This window comes from Pungitius pungitius, chromosome 20 (genome assembly GCF_949316345.1).
Source record: "Pungitius pungitius chromosome 20, fPunPun2.1, whole genome shotgun sequence".
NCBI lineage: Eukaryota > Metazoa > Chordata > Actinopteri > Perciformes > Gasterosteidae > Pungitius > Pungitius pungitius.
In genome coordinates, this window is record NC_084919.1 from 754,508 (window position 1) to 772,755 (window position 18,248).

Genomic DNA, 18,248 nt, shown 5'->3' on the forward strand with positions numbered 1-18,248 from the left:
AGAACTTTTGAATCCTCCATCAAAAACTCTTAAAAGCCTTTTAATGCTTTGCTGTGAAATTGAGTCATGTTCATGCTCCCTGAGGATGAATCCAAATCATTATTCGGATCCTCATCGTGTAGAAATGTTGATGTTTGTGATATTGTTCTTGATCCTTGGCATAGACTTTAGGACAGATGTTCATGGTCCTCAGATGTCGTATCCTGATTCTTTATCATGACGGTAAAAGAAGATCAAGCCCAGGTCATGTTTCTAAAGGGCTCGTGGACACCACAGCGTCTTCTCTGGTCCCGCCACCAGGGGCCTGAAAGGGAGGAAAAAGAGGAGGAAGAGGAGAGGAGAATGAGGAGGAGGAAAAAGAGGAGGAGGAGGGGGGAGCAGTGAAAGAGGAGGAAGGGAAGGAGGAGAGGAGGGGGAAGAGGAGGAAGAGGAGGGGCTCAGCTGTCAGCTGTTAAAGCCTCCCTCAGTTCAGCTGCTGACGGCCTGAGAGCTGCTGTTAAATTTAGAACTTCACTCTGTGAGCGGACCGAGCTCCACACCTCCAACTCTGACCACAGGAGAAGAAGGAGAAGAGCAAGAAGAAGCAGAAGAAAAGAAGAAGAAGAAGAAGAAAAGAAGAAGCAGAAGAAAAGAAGAAGAAGAAGAAAAGAAGAAGAAGAAGAAGAAGAAGGAGGAGTAGAAGGAGAAGAGCAGACCTCAGGGACTAAGTGATGTCGTGACGAACTGACCCTGAACGGCTTTCTTGGATCGGCAGCTGACCTTTGACCCGCTGAGACCAGGTGAGACAAGCCGCTTCATTTCAAGATCAATTAACAAATTATTTAAAGAGCTTTAGTTACACGAGGAACGAGGTGATGAATCAACGTGGATGATGTCAGCGCGGAGGGGTTTGATGATTAATATCATTCGATAAAGTATCACATTCCCGTGGGGACCATGAACCACAGTAAATAAAAGTTTAAAACTAAATAAATAAAAAGCTAGAATTGAAAAAGAAAAACACAGATATAAACTAAAATAAATACCTCAAAATTTGAAAACAAATGTTATACAGACATACATGTGCAGACACTATATAGACTAAAAGTAAAATTGAATAAATATATAAAAAATAAACTAGAAAGAATATATAGAAAATACTATTCACAATATTTACAATAAAGACACTTAAAGAATAGAATAAGAATGTAATAATAAAGTGACAACAATAAAAAAACATCAATAAAAATAATTTATAGAAACTCATCTGGACTTTTTGACTTGACGCCGTCACTCAAATGGAAAAATACTTATAATAAAAATTATATTTAATAATCATTTGGTGAAAAATGTGCTCGTGTTGTTCTTTAGGACAAATTATAAAAACATGCACTTTAACCTTTTTACCAGTAAATCTTTTTAGACTTTTATTACTGGGAATGACTGCGTCTCCGTGTTATTGTACCCAGCATGCTTTGCCCCGCCCCGACCTCCTGGGACCTTTCCCCTCCATTAATTATGGTTATTGAAACGTAATTTGTGACGTTAAGATCAAATGAAATGAGCTTCATCCATTAAATAAAAGGCACATTAGAATAAGCTCTACTGATTGGCTGCTGGCCCGATGGGGGGGGGGGGGGGGGGGGTCTCCTCGTGAGGATTCTTCTCCTCTCATGAGTCATTTCTCGCGTCGACGAAGCCGACCACAAACCTCGTGGGATTCATCAGCACTTTTGGAGCTAAACTTTAAAATGACGCATAACCAGCAGCGGTCTGTTACTCTCATGATATGCTGCCCCCCCCCCCCGGTACTCCCAGGGCTTATGAGGGAAGTGACTTCATGCTCCATCCATCCTGTGAGAGCCACCCGGCTGCCTGTCGGGCTGATGTCAGCTTTCCGGACTGATTAGACTCACAGTGACGCCGTGTCCTGGGAATATAAATAAATAAATAGATAAGTGTTATTCAGACGGTTAAATGAAGGCGTGAAGGCCGCAAAGGAAGGGTTTTTCTGATTTGATGAGTCATGGTGGGACATTTAGGGGAAAGAAGTCAGAGCCGACAAACAAAGGAGGCAGAATTCTACTGAAATACAAAGAGCTGTGACAGAGCGCCGTGTGTGAAGAGGAGCAAAGAGTCAAACCCAATCACACACAGCATCTGGATGCTGGCATCAAGCACCGGATTCACTGATGTCACTGAGGAGGATCCACCCTGTCATGTAATGTCAAAATACACATTCATGGTCCCAGGAGGATGAATCTGTCTGACCTTCATTTGGAATTCAAATAAAGTATTCAAGTAAGATGCTACACTGAAATGTAATATGGTGGAGGCTGTACCTGATTAGCATTAGCATGTTAGCGTTGTGGTTGTGAGGACTGGATTCAGTTCATTCCTGCGGCTTTTTTTATTTTAGGAAGTAAAATAACTCTGGATTCAGCTTTAATAGCATTGTTTATAACACATGAACACACTCTGAACAGAGACTCGACCTTCCCGTGACCCCGAGCCGCCGATGGAATGGTGGCTGCTTCTCGACCGGCGGCCTCGGCATCCGTGGCCTCCTCTCACTCCGCTTCACAGGCGCAATGCAAACAAACCCTCCAGCTCACCTCAGCCACACAGAACACACTAAAAAAACCTTCTGCCAGGCAGAGTTTTCCCACCGAAACGGTGGTTTCTCGCCACGTCGGTTTTGTGGAAGCTGTGCGGCTAGCTGCTGATGTAATAAAACATCTGCTGCAGCGTGCTGGAAGTAGAAGAGACGATCATGTGCTCAGGTGTGATCCAAACGTCACCGGTGTTATTCACGTCTCCTCAGTCACAGCACGATGTGTTTTGGTTTTGGCTCCGTTGTCTGATGACCTCCTGAAGCGCTCCGTGACATGTTCATGTTCTGTGAATCCCAGTTTCACACCATGGAGCCTATTGCTTCACCTCACTTATTTTTGGAGGATATTGATTTTCTTTAAGATATTTAAAAGGGACATAGTGCATGAAGTGATCTTTAATTGTGATTTACCAGTTAGCAAAAGAGGGTTTGTTTCTATTTAGATTTTACACTCCGGAATACAAATACAAATACCAGTGAAACGACAATGTGAAAAAAGTATGTTTTATTTTGACTACGTCAACTTATTTTACTGTAATTAGCAGTTTACACCTTTTAAATACTATTCAAGTCAAAAACTGGGATGTTTCTGAAAGCTGAAATATTTCAAACTTCACTTTACATGAAGCAGAAGGACCTGAAAATGCAAATAAATATCAACGCCTCAAGTTATAATTACACTCAAATCTAATCATTGGAGGAGGCCAACTTGTGAGTCCATGTTGTAATGTTCCCTATTTCCATCTTGATACTGTATAATGACGCTAACAGGACAGATGTCAATTGTGACACAGAGGTCAAAGGTCAGACATGATCTATATTTACCCAGGACACGTCTCTATCATTTCGTCATCAGCTGAAAAGGAAAACAAGGAAACATAAACCCGGCGGATGTTTTAGTTGCTGCTTGTGTGTGTTTTTTTCACTTCAGGGATTTAACCCTCGTGACCTTTCATTAGATGACAGCAGTCGAGGCCTTCACTAGCTAGCGTATTTATTGACAACATCTGCTGCTATGGAGACGTGGGACAGGGAAATGGAGATTCAGGCATCCGCAGGATTGTGGATCATTAAGTGATAGCCCTCCCCCCCCCCAACCCCCCCACCCCCCCGGCCCCCAACGTGTTGGACTCGGAACAACAACAAATGGGGAGACCCTTAAAATACCCCTCCAGAAAATGTCCCCAAACAAACAGCTGCACGGCTCGTAAATAGAGGCGAAGGCCAGGCGGTGCATTTGGACGTAACTCTAAACAGATGAATAAAACTACCGCTAACTGTCCAAACTACCGCTACATGCTAAATGTACGAACTACCGCTACATGCTAACTGTCCAAACTACCGCTACATGCTAACTGTACGAACTACCGCTACATGCTAACTGGTGGAGCCGCTGCGTGGAAGCATGCTATCGTGCTCCGTTAGCTGCGCTGTAAATCACAGCTGAGTCAGGCCGTTAGCATGTTAGCTGATACGCTGCACGTGGGGAGAGGGTGTGTGAATGTGATATTGATCTGGTTCCAACATGTATATGTTTATGGGAGACCTATACAAATGTGATTTGGGTATAACTTCATTGACTCGTTATAATAAATGCAGTCAAAGCGGTCAAATTGCTCCCAATTGACTTTAAAAATGTCAGGACTCTTGTTGTGACGTGGGATGGGGGGGGGGGGTGTGGTGTTGGCGTCTATTAATAACAGGCCTCGGTAACACGGTTGCTACGGCTTCACTGCCAGGATTCTCTCCGGTTGAGTCACGGTCTGCTTAAAGCCAGACCGGCTGTATTGGGGGGGGGGGGGTTTGACCCAAAGACTCGTTCCTTTGTCAGGACCCCCATCTCAGTCCCTGACTCAGTACCACCGGACCAGCTGTCAATTTCATCATTGTTTGTTTGGCTTCTACGAGCTAAATTAGGAACACAAAGGGGTCAGAACACATGGACGTTGGATTGTGGGGTGATGAGGATTTGGTTCTACTGGTTTCTCTGCACTCACAGGTAGAAGATGCGATCCAGAAGCTGCACCGTGGAGGGTCCTGATAATGGACACATCCAGCCTGCCGAAGGCTTCGCCAAGCAGGATGAGGAGGAAGAGGAGAACAAAGCGGAGCTCACCAGGAGGAGGATGAAGGTTCTGCCGGAGGAGAAGGGCGGGAGGACTGAAAAACCTCGGAAACCCGTCGAGGGCAAGAAGCTGACAAAGAGCGACCTGCTGCACCTGCTGGGCATCATGGAGGGAGAGGTTCAGGTACGCAGTTGAGTCCCTCAGCAGGATATCCACCCCAGAGAAGGTTCACATCATCGTTCAACTTTAACCGAACACATCACCACCTCTAACCAAACCCCCCACAGCGTTTTACCAAACCCATCACCACCTTTAACCAATACCATGGCCACCTCTAACCAAACCCATCACGACCTTTAACCAAACCCCCCACAGCGTTTTACCAAACCCATCACCACCTTTAACCAAACCCATCACGACCTTGAGGTGACATCACAAGGCGCTTGGGGTTTGTGAAGCAAACAGCTCCCTCTGGTGGAGGAGAGCTGCTTCTCTGTCTCGGTCACATCCAATGCGAGTTCATGAGGTCATTGCTTTCTCACCATCGCACATGATGTCATGCGATGACTGGTGTTCAGCTGATGTCTGAGCATCGCTGGGAAAACATTCACGTTGTTTAAAGTCAAACCAAAGGCAGAATCCTCATGAATTAAAAACGTTAAAGCAGGTTCGTCTGTCTCTCCTCAGGCAAGAGAGGACATCATCGGCCTGCTGAAGTCGGACCGGACCGGCCCGGAGGCCCTGGAGGCCCGGTACGCCTCGGCCGCCCCCACCAAGCCCCTGCAGGCGCTGCAGAGGGACGGACTGCTCGGCCCGAAGGACCGCGGCGCCCCCCACGTGTACGAGAAGCCCATGGCCGAGGTCAGAGCGCCACTTCAACACCTTCTGCTCATTACACTTTCACTGCAGAAGTAACGTTCTCAAAGTGGAGTGTTTTTCACAGATTGTACTATTACATCACTGCTAATCAATGCTAATCAATGCCTGATAACACAAGTCACAGAACTTTTAAAGAAAGTATAAGGGAATTGAACACTAAAGTTTTAGAAACTTTCAGCGTACAAAATTACCGGAATCAGCCTGAAGATGTTTAACTACCACAACATTCTGAAACCGCTAGTAGTTTCTACCATTGTGACCTCACAAGTCTATGTAAAAATCTAACTTGGTGTACCAATATCGTCCAAGCTTTTATTTTGGCGGTTCAGTCAAATCCTTTTCCTTTGTGTAGATGTAATTTTCCACACTCAGCTCAAAAAGCTGAAGCTCATGAGCTTGTGGAAGGAGCCTCTTTGTGGTCCCTCAAACCGTGGCTAATGGCTCATGTACCCCCCCCCCCCCCCCATCAGTTGGACCGTCTGCAGGACAAACAGAAGGAGACGTACAGACGGATGTTGGAGCAGCTGCTGCTGGCGGAGAAATGCCACCGCCGCACGGTGTCGGAGCTCGACAACGAGAAATGCAAACATGGAGACTTCATGAACAAGAGCGACGACTTCACCGAGCTGCTGGAGCAGGAGAGGGAGAGGTGAGGCCCCCGGGGGCCGATCGGCCATCGTGATGCACACAATCCCTCACAAACAGCAGGTGACCAGCCATGTATAGTTATCTAAACACCAAATGGTTGGTTAATGGTTAACAACACGAAATACAACATCTGCTGATTCATTGGGCCACAAACGTCTTTAGTAGATTCTTCAGTTGGGGGGGGGGGGGTTGACTCCATTGAGCTGTCCTTTAAATGTCTCATTCCTGCTGGCTGCTGTCAGCCTGCCGATTGACTACAGTGATGTCATCAATGATTGAGTCCAGGATGATGTCATCAATGAATGAGTCCAGGATGATGTCATCAATGAATGAGTCCAGGATGATGTCATTGGCAGCAGACGCCCTGTTCAATAACAAAGAGTCACGTTTGTTATGAAGCACAGATCACTGCGTGGAACCTTTACTGGAACAAATGATTTTTCTTTTTGTAAAACCAAGCTGTAGTTTCATTATAGTTTGCACCACTTAGTATCTAGAAATCAGACATTAGTTTTTGTTGTTTTGGATTTGACTTGATGTTCACATTATAATTAACTAATGAACACATGAGGCCTTATTTATTTTACACAGTAACGACAGCTTGTTTATCTTCAGTCCTTCAGTCCTGGTCTTTCAGACCAGGAGGCCACAGCCGAGTGAAACAAGTCTTCTTCAATGCAGCATGATGTTCATTTAGTGAATGATGGTCCATTTAGAGTCAAACAGACCATAAAGAGGGGGGGCTTTAAGGGGGGGGGGGGCTAACCACTGATTGACCGTGGAAATCTGTAGACATGATGGAAGCTTCAGCATCTGGCGACTCTTAGAAGCCTCCTCACACATCATGTGACTTCTACCCTTCAGCCGCCGGGGAGGGTCCATATCCGCGTTCCTTCCGCCTTTTTGCACAAAAAAAGGGGGGCCGGGGGGTTAGAAGCGCAAAGTCTGGCATTGTCCTCTCCAAAATAAAAAACTTCCACCTTGTATTGTTACTCGGTTTCCATGGAAACAGTGACGGCTGCGAGGCTGTCGGAGCCGAAGCGTCCTTTTTGCCAGGAAAGTGTTTCCGAGCTAAAGAGGTGCTTCGTGTCCGACGTCGACGACGAAGAGGAAGAGCGGCCTGAACGCCTCCTCTTCCTCCTCGGGGTCCAAAGGGCAGGGAGGGAGGGGCGGATCACTGATTGACCACCTGCTGTGCATCCCAGCCTCGGTTTCAGGGGAAAAGTTGTGTTTGGAGGTCGTGAAGGTCTTAAAGTCGCAGAGCACTTGAAGTGAAACCTGTTTGTGTGTGTGAGCACGTGAGCGTGCACGAGTCAGACGAGGACGCTGCAGCAGACTCCCACAGAGATCAGGACTCCTACCTTTTATCCCAGTCCGAGTTCACAAACTTTAAAATGTGAATGAAGACTTTCCAGGTTAAGAAAATAAGGTTATGTGCATTTTGCTGCATGAGTTGAAGACAAAACCAAACGGTATGATTTGCTGAAGGTTTGAACGTCTTCAGCAGCAGATACTTCTGTATCTCCAGCAAACACCAGAGCCTAATGCAAACACAACATTAATGATCACATGACATTGAGAGAGAGCTTGTCAATGAAGAAAGTAGTGACCATAAAAGGATGAGTGCTCTGTGTCACATACGTATCTCAGTTTTGATACAAAATGGATTCAGAATGTGTGTCATCTGTTGTGTTGTTCATGTGTCTTCTCAGACTCAAAAGGCTGTTGGAGCAGGAGAAGGCCTACCAGGCTCGTAAGGACAAGGACCACCGCAGGAGGCTGGAGAAGGTCCGGGCGGAGCTGGTCAAGCTCAAGTCCTTCGCCTTGATGTTGGTGGACGAGCGGCAGCTGCACATCGAACAGATCCACCAGCAGAGCCAGAAGGTCCAGGACCTCGCTCAGAAGCTGCAGGAGAAAGAGCAGCGCTTGGCGGCGCTCAGTGACACGGCCAAGGAGGACGTCCAGAAGGTCCTCGCGCTGGAGGCCGAGCTGGAGCACAGAGCCGCCAGGTTTGCGCAGGAACACGAGGAGGCGACGGCCAAACTGGCCGCGGAAGAGTCCCAAAGCCGACAGCTGAGGCTGAAGCTGGTGGGCTTGGACCAGCAGATTGAAGAGCTGGAGGAGAGCAACAAGTCGCTGCACAAAGCCGAGGAAGACCTACAGGAGCTGAGGCAGAAGGTCAGCAAAGGGGAGTGCGGGGATTCGTCTCTGGTGACCGAGTTGGAGAATCTGCGGAAGAGAGTGCTGGAGATGGAGAGCAAGGATGAGGAGATAACCAAAACGGAGACTCAGTGCAGGGAGCTGAGGAAAAAGCTGCAGGGGGAGGAGAACCACGGCAAGGAGATGAGGCTGGAGGTGGACAGACTGCAGAAGAGGATGTCTCAACTGGAGAAACTGGAGCGGTCGTTCACTGGGAGCAAATCAGAGTGCTCTCGACTTCACACAGACCTGGAGAAAGAGAAACGAGTTGTGAAGGATCTGGCCGGCGAGCTGGAGGGGCTGAAAACTCGGCTGAAGGACTTTGAGTGCTCGGAGGCCGAGTTCGAGAAAGCAGAAATGGTCCTCAAAGACGACCTGATGAAGCTGAAGTCCTTCACGGTCCTTCTAGTCGATGAGAGGAAAAACATGGCGGAGAGACTTAAACAGGAAGAACAGAAAAGTGATGATCTGAGTAGGATGTTCAAAGCAGAGCAGGGCAAGGTCACAGAGGTCACAGAGAAGCTGATTGAGGAGAGCAAGAAACTTCTCAAGTTCAAAGGTGAAATGGAGATCAGAGTCACGGCACTCGTCAAAGAGAAAGATGAGTTGAAAGCCAAACTTGTGAGTGAGGAGGAAAAGTGTGGACAGCTGAATACCAAGATAAGTAGTATGAGAACAAGAATAGACGGCCTTGAGGAGACAAAGAGAGAGATTCAGAGGAAGTGGTCCACCGAGGACAACAGGAGACCAGATGAAGACAACAAAGTAGGCGAGCTCACGCTAGAAATCGAAAGACTCAAGAGCCGGCTCAAACAACTGGAGGTGGTGGAAGGAGATCTGATGAAGACAGAGGATGAGTATGATCTACTGGAGAAGAGATTCAGAAGGGAGCAGGACAGAGCCAATGCCTTCTCGAAGCAGCTGGAGGAAATGAAAAGTCAGATCGCCAGAAACAAAGCCATCGAGAAGGGCGAGGACGCAGGTCCGGAGGCGCAGCTCAGGACCCGCTGCAAGATGGAGGAGGCCAGAACCAGGGAGCTGCAGGCGGACGTCCAGGCCCTGAAGGAGAAGATCCACGAGCTGATGAACAAGGAGGACCAGCTCTCCCAGCTGCAGGCGGACTACTCCGTCCTCCAGCAGAGGTTCATGCGGGAGGAAGAGAAGAAGATCAGCATGAGCCATGACTTTGCCAATCTTACCAAGGAGCTGGAGGCCACCAAGAGGTACGGTCGGGCCCTGAGGCCCAGTGTGAGCGGTAAGAGGATGCTGGACGTCCCGGTCACCTCCACCGCGGTGCAGACGGACGTGATGGCCGGCGAGGCGGCCGAGGACGAGACGGCGGCGGGCTTCATCCAGAAATCCGTCCTGGAGGAAAACCACTTGATGAGCAACCTCAGACGGGGTCTTAAAAAGCCGGCGGTTCTTGAGCGGTACCCTCCGGCTACGGCAGAACTCGGCGTGAAGAAATCCTGGATTCCTTGGATGAAGAAGAAGGAGGCCATCACGCTCACGCAGACCGCCCCCGACAAGACCGCCGGGGCGTCCTCGTTCCACCCGCCCGAGTCCGGCCAACCGCTGCACATCCGGGTGACCCCGGATCACCAGAACAGCACCGCCACCTTGGAGATCACCAGCCCCCGGGCCGAAGATTTCTTCTCCAGCACCACCATCATCCCGACTCTCAGCCTTCAGAAGCCTCGCATCACGATCGTCCCCAAGCCCGCAAGCAAGGCCGCGGGGGGCGGAGCCTGCGAGCCGGCGGGGGGTCTCGACCCCGTCAAATCCCCGGTGACCATAACCGCCATCTCCAGGGCCAAGACTCTGGATCGAACCGACCGCTCGCCGGCGTCCGTCACCGCGGCCGAAGGTCACGTCAAGGTGACCCCGGAGAGGCAACCACCGCCTTTCAGGAAGTACAACGGCAGCATCATCACCACGGAGGACAACAAGATCCACATCCACCTGGGCCGGCAGTTCAAGAGGCCCCCCGAGGGCTGCGGCGAGCCGCCGTTGACCCTCGAGACCTCGGTGACCCTCGGGGAGTCGCCGACAGGCACGGTGCGCCAACCCTCGGCGGCGATGGCGACCCAGAGCAAAATGTCAAGCAGCATCACCATCACGCCCGTCGCCTCGCCGACCTCCAGGCCGACCTCCAGGCCGACGCAGTCAGCGGTGAGATCTTTACTGCTTTCTTTCTGGTTTGTGTTGCAGTTGCTTCTGAAATGTTTTGAAATCAAGGGGCGTGTCCTAGGTGGCGCCCTCGCCGGGTACGAAGCTGTGGATCGATGAACATCTCAGTGGTGTGAAGGGAGCGACAAGACGAGCCGTCTCTTCCCTCTGAAGTAACCTTGTGCTCTTCCTTCGTTCTTCAGCCCGGCTCGGAGGCGCACGCCGCCCGGGGCGCCGCCACGCGGATCCCGGTGTCCAAAGGTACGAAGCCGAGCAGCAGGGCGGAGACCAGGTTTGAGTCGCGGGCCGAGAGCCAGTCAATTAAAATCGAGCTGAGGAGGTCGACGGCGTGCGGCCCGGCCTCCACGGCGGGAGGAAAGGGCTGAGGGGGAGGGGCTTGAGGGGCGGGGGGGTGCCATGGCAACGGCTCGAAGCCACATGGGTCCCAGGCAGCATCGGATGGGACTCCAAGTTTCATGAAGTTCGCCTTCAGTTTGAAACTGAAAGGTCATCTGAAGGTCTTACCACACGAAGCCTCTCTGAGGAACTTCCTCTTGTTGTTGTCGTCTCCAGAGCTTCGTTCTCCACCAGCAGCTTTAGGAGGTCTCCAGTCACTGTGAACTGTTCGTCTCAAACGTCATCATATTCTTGACAGGCACTTCAATAATAAAAGGTATTTACCTACATGCTTCGTAGTGTTCACTTATTCACAGTGTGTCTCCAACACGACACAACGATCACATGTCGTTAAGCTGAGGCTTTTATCCACAGCGACTTGCAATAAGTTCATTTCAACCACAAAAGAACAAGAAAGTTCATCAAATAAGATTTACAGCTTCTTGTAGATAAGATCCAAGTCCAGTCTAAGGAGGAGGGGCCCATCAATCTGGAACCAAAGGCAAAAAGAGATTAATTTGTATCCTTTATATATGTTAAATGAATACTTTATGGATTACATTTAGCAAACATGCTTAGAAATACACTTTTTATATATTAAATTATATATAATAACTGAAATATTAAATATACCCAACGATTAAAAGGTTTTGCTTTTAATTCTATAAATGTGCCTCCATTTGTTTTTAAATCTGCTATTGAAGCGAAAATTGAATCCACCAATTATTCCTTTACTCCCTTTAATATTAATACTTATAATTAAGTTTTAATCGATGCAGAATATAAGGGCCTCAAATAGAAACTGGTCCCATATTAGAAGAAGGCAACTTGTAACTGGAGCCCCTCTTACATGTCGGGTATCTGGGCTCCGGGTCTCGGTACCACGCCGCTGCGGCCCCTCCGCCCCTCGCCGTCTCCTGGTAGGACGGAAGCTCTCCGACGTTCAAGAACCCTCCGACGGCCCCGGAGAACTGCGGCGCCCCGTGGGGCCCGTGGTGCTGGTGCTGGTGCTGGTAGGGCCCTCCGGGTCCCAGGGCGGCTGCTGAGGAAGAGGAGGGTGAGGATGAAGAGGCGGAGGACAGGTGGTGGTGGTGATGGTGGTAGTGATGGAGATAAGGCTGCGGAAGTGCGGAGGGGGGGGGGGGCGGAGCCCCCACGCAGCCAACAGGAGGAGGCTGACATCACGGAGGTGAGGTTCTGACCCGCGGAGGCACACACGCGTTTAAACTCTGAGCTCCACTTTCTGCTGAATTTAATAAATGATTAAAGATGAGCTGGTTTTACAGGATTCATTTATTATATTAATGTTGGCAGCTGTGAAAAAAATTCATACTTTGATTTATGTGCATATTGGAAAAGTTTTTGTAAAAACGATTTTTCAGTTGAACATATTCAACTAACAAATGTTCTCTTTACTTGTTTGTAAGATAAAGGTTCTAAAACCGTTTTAATTCAACTTTAGTTCTTAGATATATTTTGTAATTAAATAAATGTATTAATCCTGGTATTTATATGACATTTAGGAGAATGTATTTCAGGTTTTTTTGTCCATTTCTTGTTGAACTTGGGCCGCGTGTTAATGTGCTAACGTTAGCATGCTAACACACTGACCGTCACATCTCAGCTTTCATCGTGTTTAACAGTTCAAATAAACACACTCTAGTATTTACATTTCATGGTAATTATCATTTTATAATGAACTTGCTCCACATCAAGTGTTTATTCAACAGAATCACTTGATATTCTATAATATTGCATCACTTTTACTGTGATGCTTTAGTTTTACTGAATGAATGTTGACTTCAGCGCTTTGACTTCATCAGACGTGTGTGGCTTCTTTTTATCTGAGTCCATGTGTGTGTGTGTTGGGGGGGGGGGTGACCCCCTCCTTCATGTTTCCTGTTCCTGTGCCTCCTTCCCTGTGATTCTTTTTAATCCTCGACTCTGAGAAGCATCAGGCCAAGCAGCTGGTCCCTGAACGCCTCTCCAGAAGGGGGTTCCATTTATTTACAGGAAACCTTAAATTCTCCACATTTTCATTTAGAAAACAGATTCAAAGAAATAAAATAGCACATTTTTTATTGAATGGTGGAAAGAGTAACAAACTGTTGTAGGGGAGAGCGGGGCATGTTGTCACACTCGTCATAACTCCAACACTAGAGGCGCTATCTCTAAATCAAATAGCCACTTTGTGTGACTTCTTCTTATACAGTAAACTTCCAGTTGACATGTGGTCAAGACCAGCTTCCACCCAAAACACACATATGCTGGCTTGATCAAATCACAGTTGTTGAGGTTTCACAGAATATGCAGCAGACCAGAGGATTTCCACGCTGCAGTCAAAGTGCTCTTCCACGCTCTGTCCACTAGAGGGTACTCTAGGACCTTCCTTAGGAAATGCCAGCGGTCCTTTCTGCAGCAGAAACCCATCACTGTGGGCTCCAGCCTTCCATTCGTGGTGTATTACTCACCCTCCACTGTGGACGTGGTTAGAGGATGCAGGAGGAGATTCCTCTCCCACACCACAGGGTCTTCCATCCTGCAGGACCACAGAATCATCCCGGCCTACAGGCGAAACAGAAACATACAGGATCATCTGGTTAAAGCTAAACTCAAACCCCTCCAAACCACTAAATTGACCAACAATAATCCCTACTTCACACAGGAATGGTTCAGGAGCCACATTACAGGAGAGGTGTTTCATAACCCAACCAGGGGAAATGCCAAATCAGCTAACTCTGTATATTTGATTAAAATGTCATATTCAATATGTGGGGGAGACGGGGAACACCATCGCCACCCGGATGACGCAACATAAATATAACATAACAAAAAAGAAAAAAACAGGGACGCCACTAGTGGCACACTCCATTCTCCATGGCTGGGCATCCTTTTCAGGGTGCGTCATCCAGTGCAACCCCAGGTGGAGTGCTGCCCAGAGGAGGAGAGCAGAGAGAGTGTGGATCGCTCAACTAGACACCAAGCATCCCAGGGGCCTGTGAGGCAGTGATGGACAGTGCATCGATGAGTAGGGGAGAGCGGGGCATGTGGTCACACTTTTCACACTGTTACTTCACATGGTTACTGAGCACCATACAACACAATGGTATACATGTCATACCAAATGAAAGAAGGAAGTCTTGGGCACATATGTTGTATTCATAACATTTTCATATCTTATCTGATTATAGAGTTGTATACTGTAGAATAGAGAGAGTGCACATGAGACAACTTGCCCCATCGGCGGGTATGTTGTCACAATAGATTATCTAAAAATGAGCACAACTACTTAATTTTGAATATAGATTTTTTTTATTTTATTTTATTTCAAACCAGAACTAGAAATATAAACTATTGTCCCTGGAGAATCTGGAAAAACAATTATTCAAATCCAAACAATGCACCACTTAACTTTTCTGGAGATAACTTGATGAACCTCTGAACAAAACAGATTCCCTGTATCTGACTAATCAGACTCATCTTCAGAGTCACAATTCTGGCACACATGAATTGCCTGGCCGGGGGTACAGTCAGAAGTGTGTGTGTGGCCCTGAAGTCCTCAGCTCACATCTTTATTACCTTCATGGCCTCAGAAGAATGTGTCACATCAAAGAGGATTTCCACATATGCTGTAAATGGGGATTGGGTTTGATGTGCAGTACTGGAACATGAAGAGGACACTTTGAGCAGGTGGATCAGAGTCAGTAGCTGAGCCCCCCCCCCCTCGCCTTTTTGGTTTAAAACAAGGGCAAATTCCTAAACTGGGGTGAAGCCTGCATGGTGCTGGTCTGTCTTCATGGGCTGGCTAGACATGTGGAAGACATTCAGGATGTCCTCTGAATAGGTCAAAGTGTCTTCATGTGCTGGTGAGACATGTGGAAGACATTCAGGATGTCCTCTGAATAGGTCAAAGTGTCTTCATGTGCTGGTGAGACATGTGGAAGACATTCAGGATGTCCTCTGAATGGGTCAAAGTGTCTTCATGTGCTGGTAAGACATGTGGAAGACATTCAGGATGTCCTCTGAATGGGTCAAAGTGTCTTCATGTGCTGGCTAGACATGTGGAAGACATTCAGGATGTCCTCTGAATAGGTCAAAGTGTCTTCATGTGCTGGTGAGGCATGTGGAAGACATTCAGGATGTCCTCTGAATGGGTGAAAGTGTCTTCATGTGCTGGTGAGACATGTGGAAGACATTCAGGATGTCCTCTGAATAGGTCAAAGTGTCTTCATGTGCTGGTGAGACATGTGGAAGACATTCAGGATGTCCTCTGAATGGGTGAAAGTGTCTTCATGTGCTGGTGAGACATGTGGAAGACATTCAGGATGTCCTCTGAATAGGTCAAAGTGTCTTCATGTGCTGGTGAGACATGTGGAAGACATTCAGGATGTCCTCTGAATAGGTCAAAGTGTCTTCATGTGCTGGTGAGACATGTGGAAGACATTCAGGATGTCCTCTGAATGGGTCAAAGTGTCTTCATGTGCTGGTAAGACATGTGGAAGACATTCAGGATGTCCTCTGAATGGGTCAAAGTGTCTTCATGTGCTGGCTAGACATGTGGAAGACATTCAGGATGTCCTCTGAATAGGTCAAAGTGTCTTCATGTGCTGGTGAGGCATGTGGAAGACATTCAGGATGTCCTCTGAATGGGTGAAAGTGTCTTCATGTGCTGGTGAGACATGTGGAAGACATTCAGGATGTCCTCTGAATAGGTCAAAGTTTCTTCATGTGCTGGTGAGACATGTGGAAGACATTCAGGATGTCCTCTGAATGGGTGAAAGTGTCTTCATGTGCTGGTGAGACATGTGGAAGACATTCAGGATGTCCTCTGAATAGGTCAAAGTGTCTTCATGTGCTGGTGAGACATGTGGAAGACATTCAGGATGTCCTCTGAATAGGTCAAAGTGTCTTCATGTGCTGGTGAGACATGTGGAAGACATTCAGGATGTCCTCTGAATGGGTCAAAGTGTCTTCATGTGCTGGTAAGACATGTGGAAGACATTCAGGATGTCCTCTGAATGGGTCAAAGTGTCTTCATGTGCTGGCTAGACATGTGGAAGACATTCAGGATGTCCTCTGAATAGGTCAAAGTGTCTTCATGTGCTGGTGAGGCATGTGGAAGACATTCAGGATGTCCTCTGAATGGGTGAAAGTGTCTTCATGTGCTGGTGAGACATGTGGAAGACATTCAGGATGTCCTCTGAATAGGTCAAAGTGTCTTCATGTGCTGGTGAGACATGTGGAAGACATTCAGGATGTCCTCTGAATAGGTCAAAGTGTCTTCATGTGCTGGTGAGACATGTGGAAGACATTCAGGATGTCCTCTGAATGGGTGAAAGTGTCTTCATGTGCTGGTGAGACATGTGGAAGACATTCAGGATGTCCTCTGAATAGGTCAAAGTGTCTTCATGTGCTGGTGAGACATGTGGAAGACATTCAGGATGTCCTCTGAATAGGTCAAAGTGTCTTCATGTGCTGGTGAGACATGTGGAAGACATTCAGGATGTCCTCTGAATGGGTCAAAGTGTCTTCATGTGCTGGTAAGACATGTGGAAGACATTCAGGATGTCCTCTGAATGGGTCAAAGTGTCTTCATGTGCTGGCTAGACATGTGGAAGACATTCAGGATGTCCTCTGAATAGGTCAAAGTGTCTTCATGTGCTGGTGAGGCATGTGGAAGACATTCAGGATGTCCTCTGAATGGGTGAAAGTGTCTTCATGTGCTGGTGAGACATGTGGAAGACATTCAGGATGTCCTCTGAATAGGTCAAAGTGTCTTCATGTGCTGGTGAGACATGTGGAAGACATTCAGGATGTCCTCTGAATAGGTCAAAGTGTCTTCATGTGCTGGTGAGACATGTGGAAGACATTCAGGATGTCCTCTGAATGGGTGAAAGTGTCTTCATGTGCTGGTGAGACATGTGGAAGACATTCAGGATGTCCTCTGAATAGGTCAAAGTGTCTTCATGTGCTGGTGAGACATGTGGAAGACATTCAGGATGTCCTCTGAATAGGTCAAAGTGTCTTCATGTGCTGGTGAGACATGTGGAAGACATTCAGGATGTCCTCTGAATGGGTCAAAGTGTCTTCATGTGCTGGTAAGACATGTGGAAGACATTCAGGATGTCCTCTGAATGGGTCAAAGTGTCTTCATGTGCTGGCTAGACATGTGGAAGACATTCAGGATGTCCTCTGAATAGGTCAAAGTGTCTTCATGTGCTGGTGAGGCATGTGGAAGACATTCAGGATGTCCTCTGAATGGGTGAAAGTGTCTTCATGTGCTGGTGAGACATGTGGAAGACATTCAGGATGTCCTCTGAATAGGTCAAAGTGTCTTCATGTGCTGGTGAGACATGTGGAAGACATTCAGGATGTCCTCTGAATGGGTGAAAGTGTCTTCATGTGCTGGTGAGACATGTGGAAGACATTCAGGATGTCCTCTGAATAGGTCAAAGTGTCTTCATGTGCTGGTGAGACATGTGGAAGACATTCAGGATGTCCTCTGAATAGGTCAAAGTGTCTTCATGTGCTGGTGAGACATGTGGAAGACATTCAGGATGTCCTCTGAATGGGTCAAAGTGTCTTCATGTGCTGGTGAGACATGTGGAAGACATTCAGGATGTCCTCTGAATGGGTCAAAGTGTCTTCATGTGCTGGTGAGACATGTGGAAGACATTCAGGATGTCCTCTGAATGGGTCAAAGTGTCTTCATGTGCTGGCTAGACATGTGGAAGACATTCAGGATGTCCTCTGAATAGGTCAAAGTGTCTTCATGTGCTGGTGAGGCATGTGGAAGACATTCAGGATGTCCTCTGAATGGGTCAAAGTGTCTTCATGTGCTGGTGAGACATGTGGAAGACATTCAGGATGTCCTCTGAATGGGTCAAAGTGTCTTCATGTGCTTGTGAGACATGTGGAAGACATTCAGGATGTCCTCTGAATGGGTCAAAGCGTCTTCATGTGCTGGTGAGACATGTGGAAGACATTTAGGATGTCCTCTGAATGGGTCAAAGTGTCTTCATGTGCTGGTGAGACATGTGGAAGACATTCAGGATGTCCTCTGAATGGGTCAAAGTGTCTTCATGTGCTGGTGAGACATGTGGAAGACATTCAGGATGTCCTCTGAATGGGTCAAAGTGTCTTCATGTGCTGGTGAGACATGTGGAAGACATTCAGGATGTCCTCTGAATGGGTCAAAGTGTCTTCATGTGCTGGTGAGACATGTGGAAGACATTTAGGATGTCCTCTGAATGGGTCAAAGTGTCTTCATGTGCTGGTGAGACATGTGGAAGACATTT

At 47.6% G+C, this 18,248-nt stretch overlaps 1 protein-coding gene across 2 annotated transcripts; it reads left to right on the top strand.

The window, feature by feature from the left end:
* The first annotated feature begins 254 nt into the window (after positions 1–254).
* LOC134107835 (filamin-A-interacting protein 1-like) lies at positions 255–11,233 on the top strand. 2 transcript variants are annotated; one of them, XM_062559725.1, is made up of 6 exons: positions 255–779; positions 4,593–4,842; positions 5,347–5,520; positions 6,009–6,187; positions 7,899–10,557; positions 10,758–11,233. In XM_062559725.1, the coding sequence occupies exons 2-6, from the start codon at positions 4,600–4,602 to the stop codon at positions 10,938–10,940; spliced, it is 3,438 nt and encodes a 1,145-aa protein (XP_062415709.1). In that variant the 5' UTR covers positions 255–779; positions 4,593–4,599; the 3' UTR covers positions 10,941–11,233. The 2 variants fall into 2 exon arrangements, with proteins under 2 accessions (XP_062415709.1, XP_062415710.1); XM_062559726.1 differs by having other exon boundaries at positions 10,637–10,876.
* Positions 11,234–18,248: the final 7,015 nt, after the last annotated feature.

Coding starts and splice junctions, on each gene's coding strand:
- LOC134107835 (XM_062559725.1), top strand. CDS start 4,600: ATGCGATCCAGAAGCTGCACCGTGGAGGGTCCTGATAATGGACACATC. Junction 4,843..5,346: donor TCATGGAGGGAGAGGTTCAG/GTACGCAGTTGA, acceptor GTCTCTCCTCAG/GCAAGAGAGGACATCATCGG. Junction 6,188..7,898: donor CTGGAGCAGGAGAGGGAGAG/GTGAGGCCCCCG, acceptor GTGTCTTCTCAG/ACTCAAAAGGCTGTTGGAGC.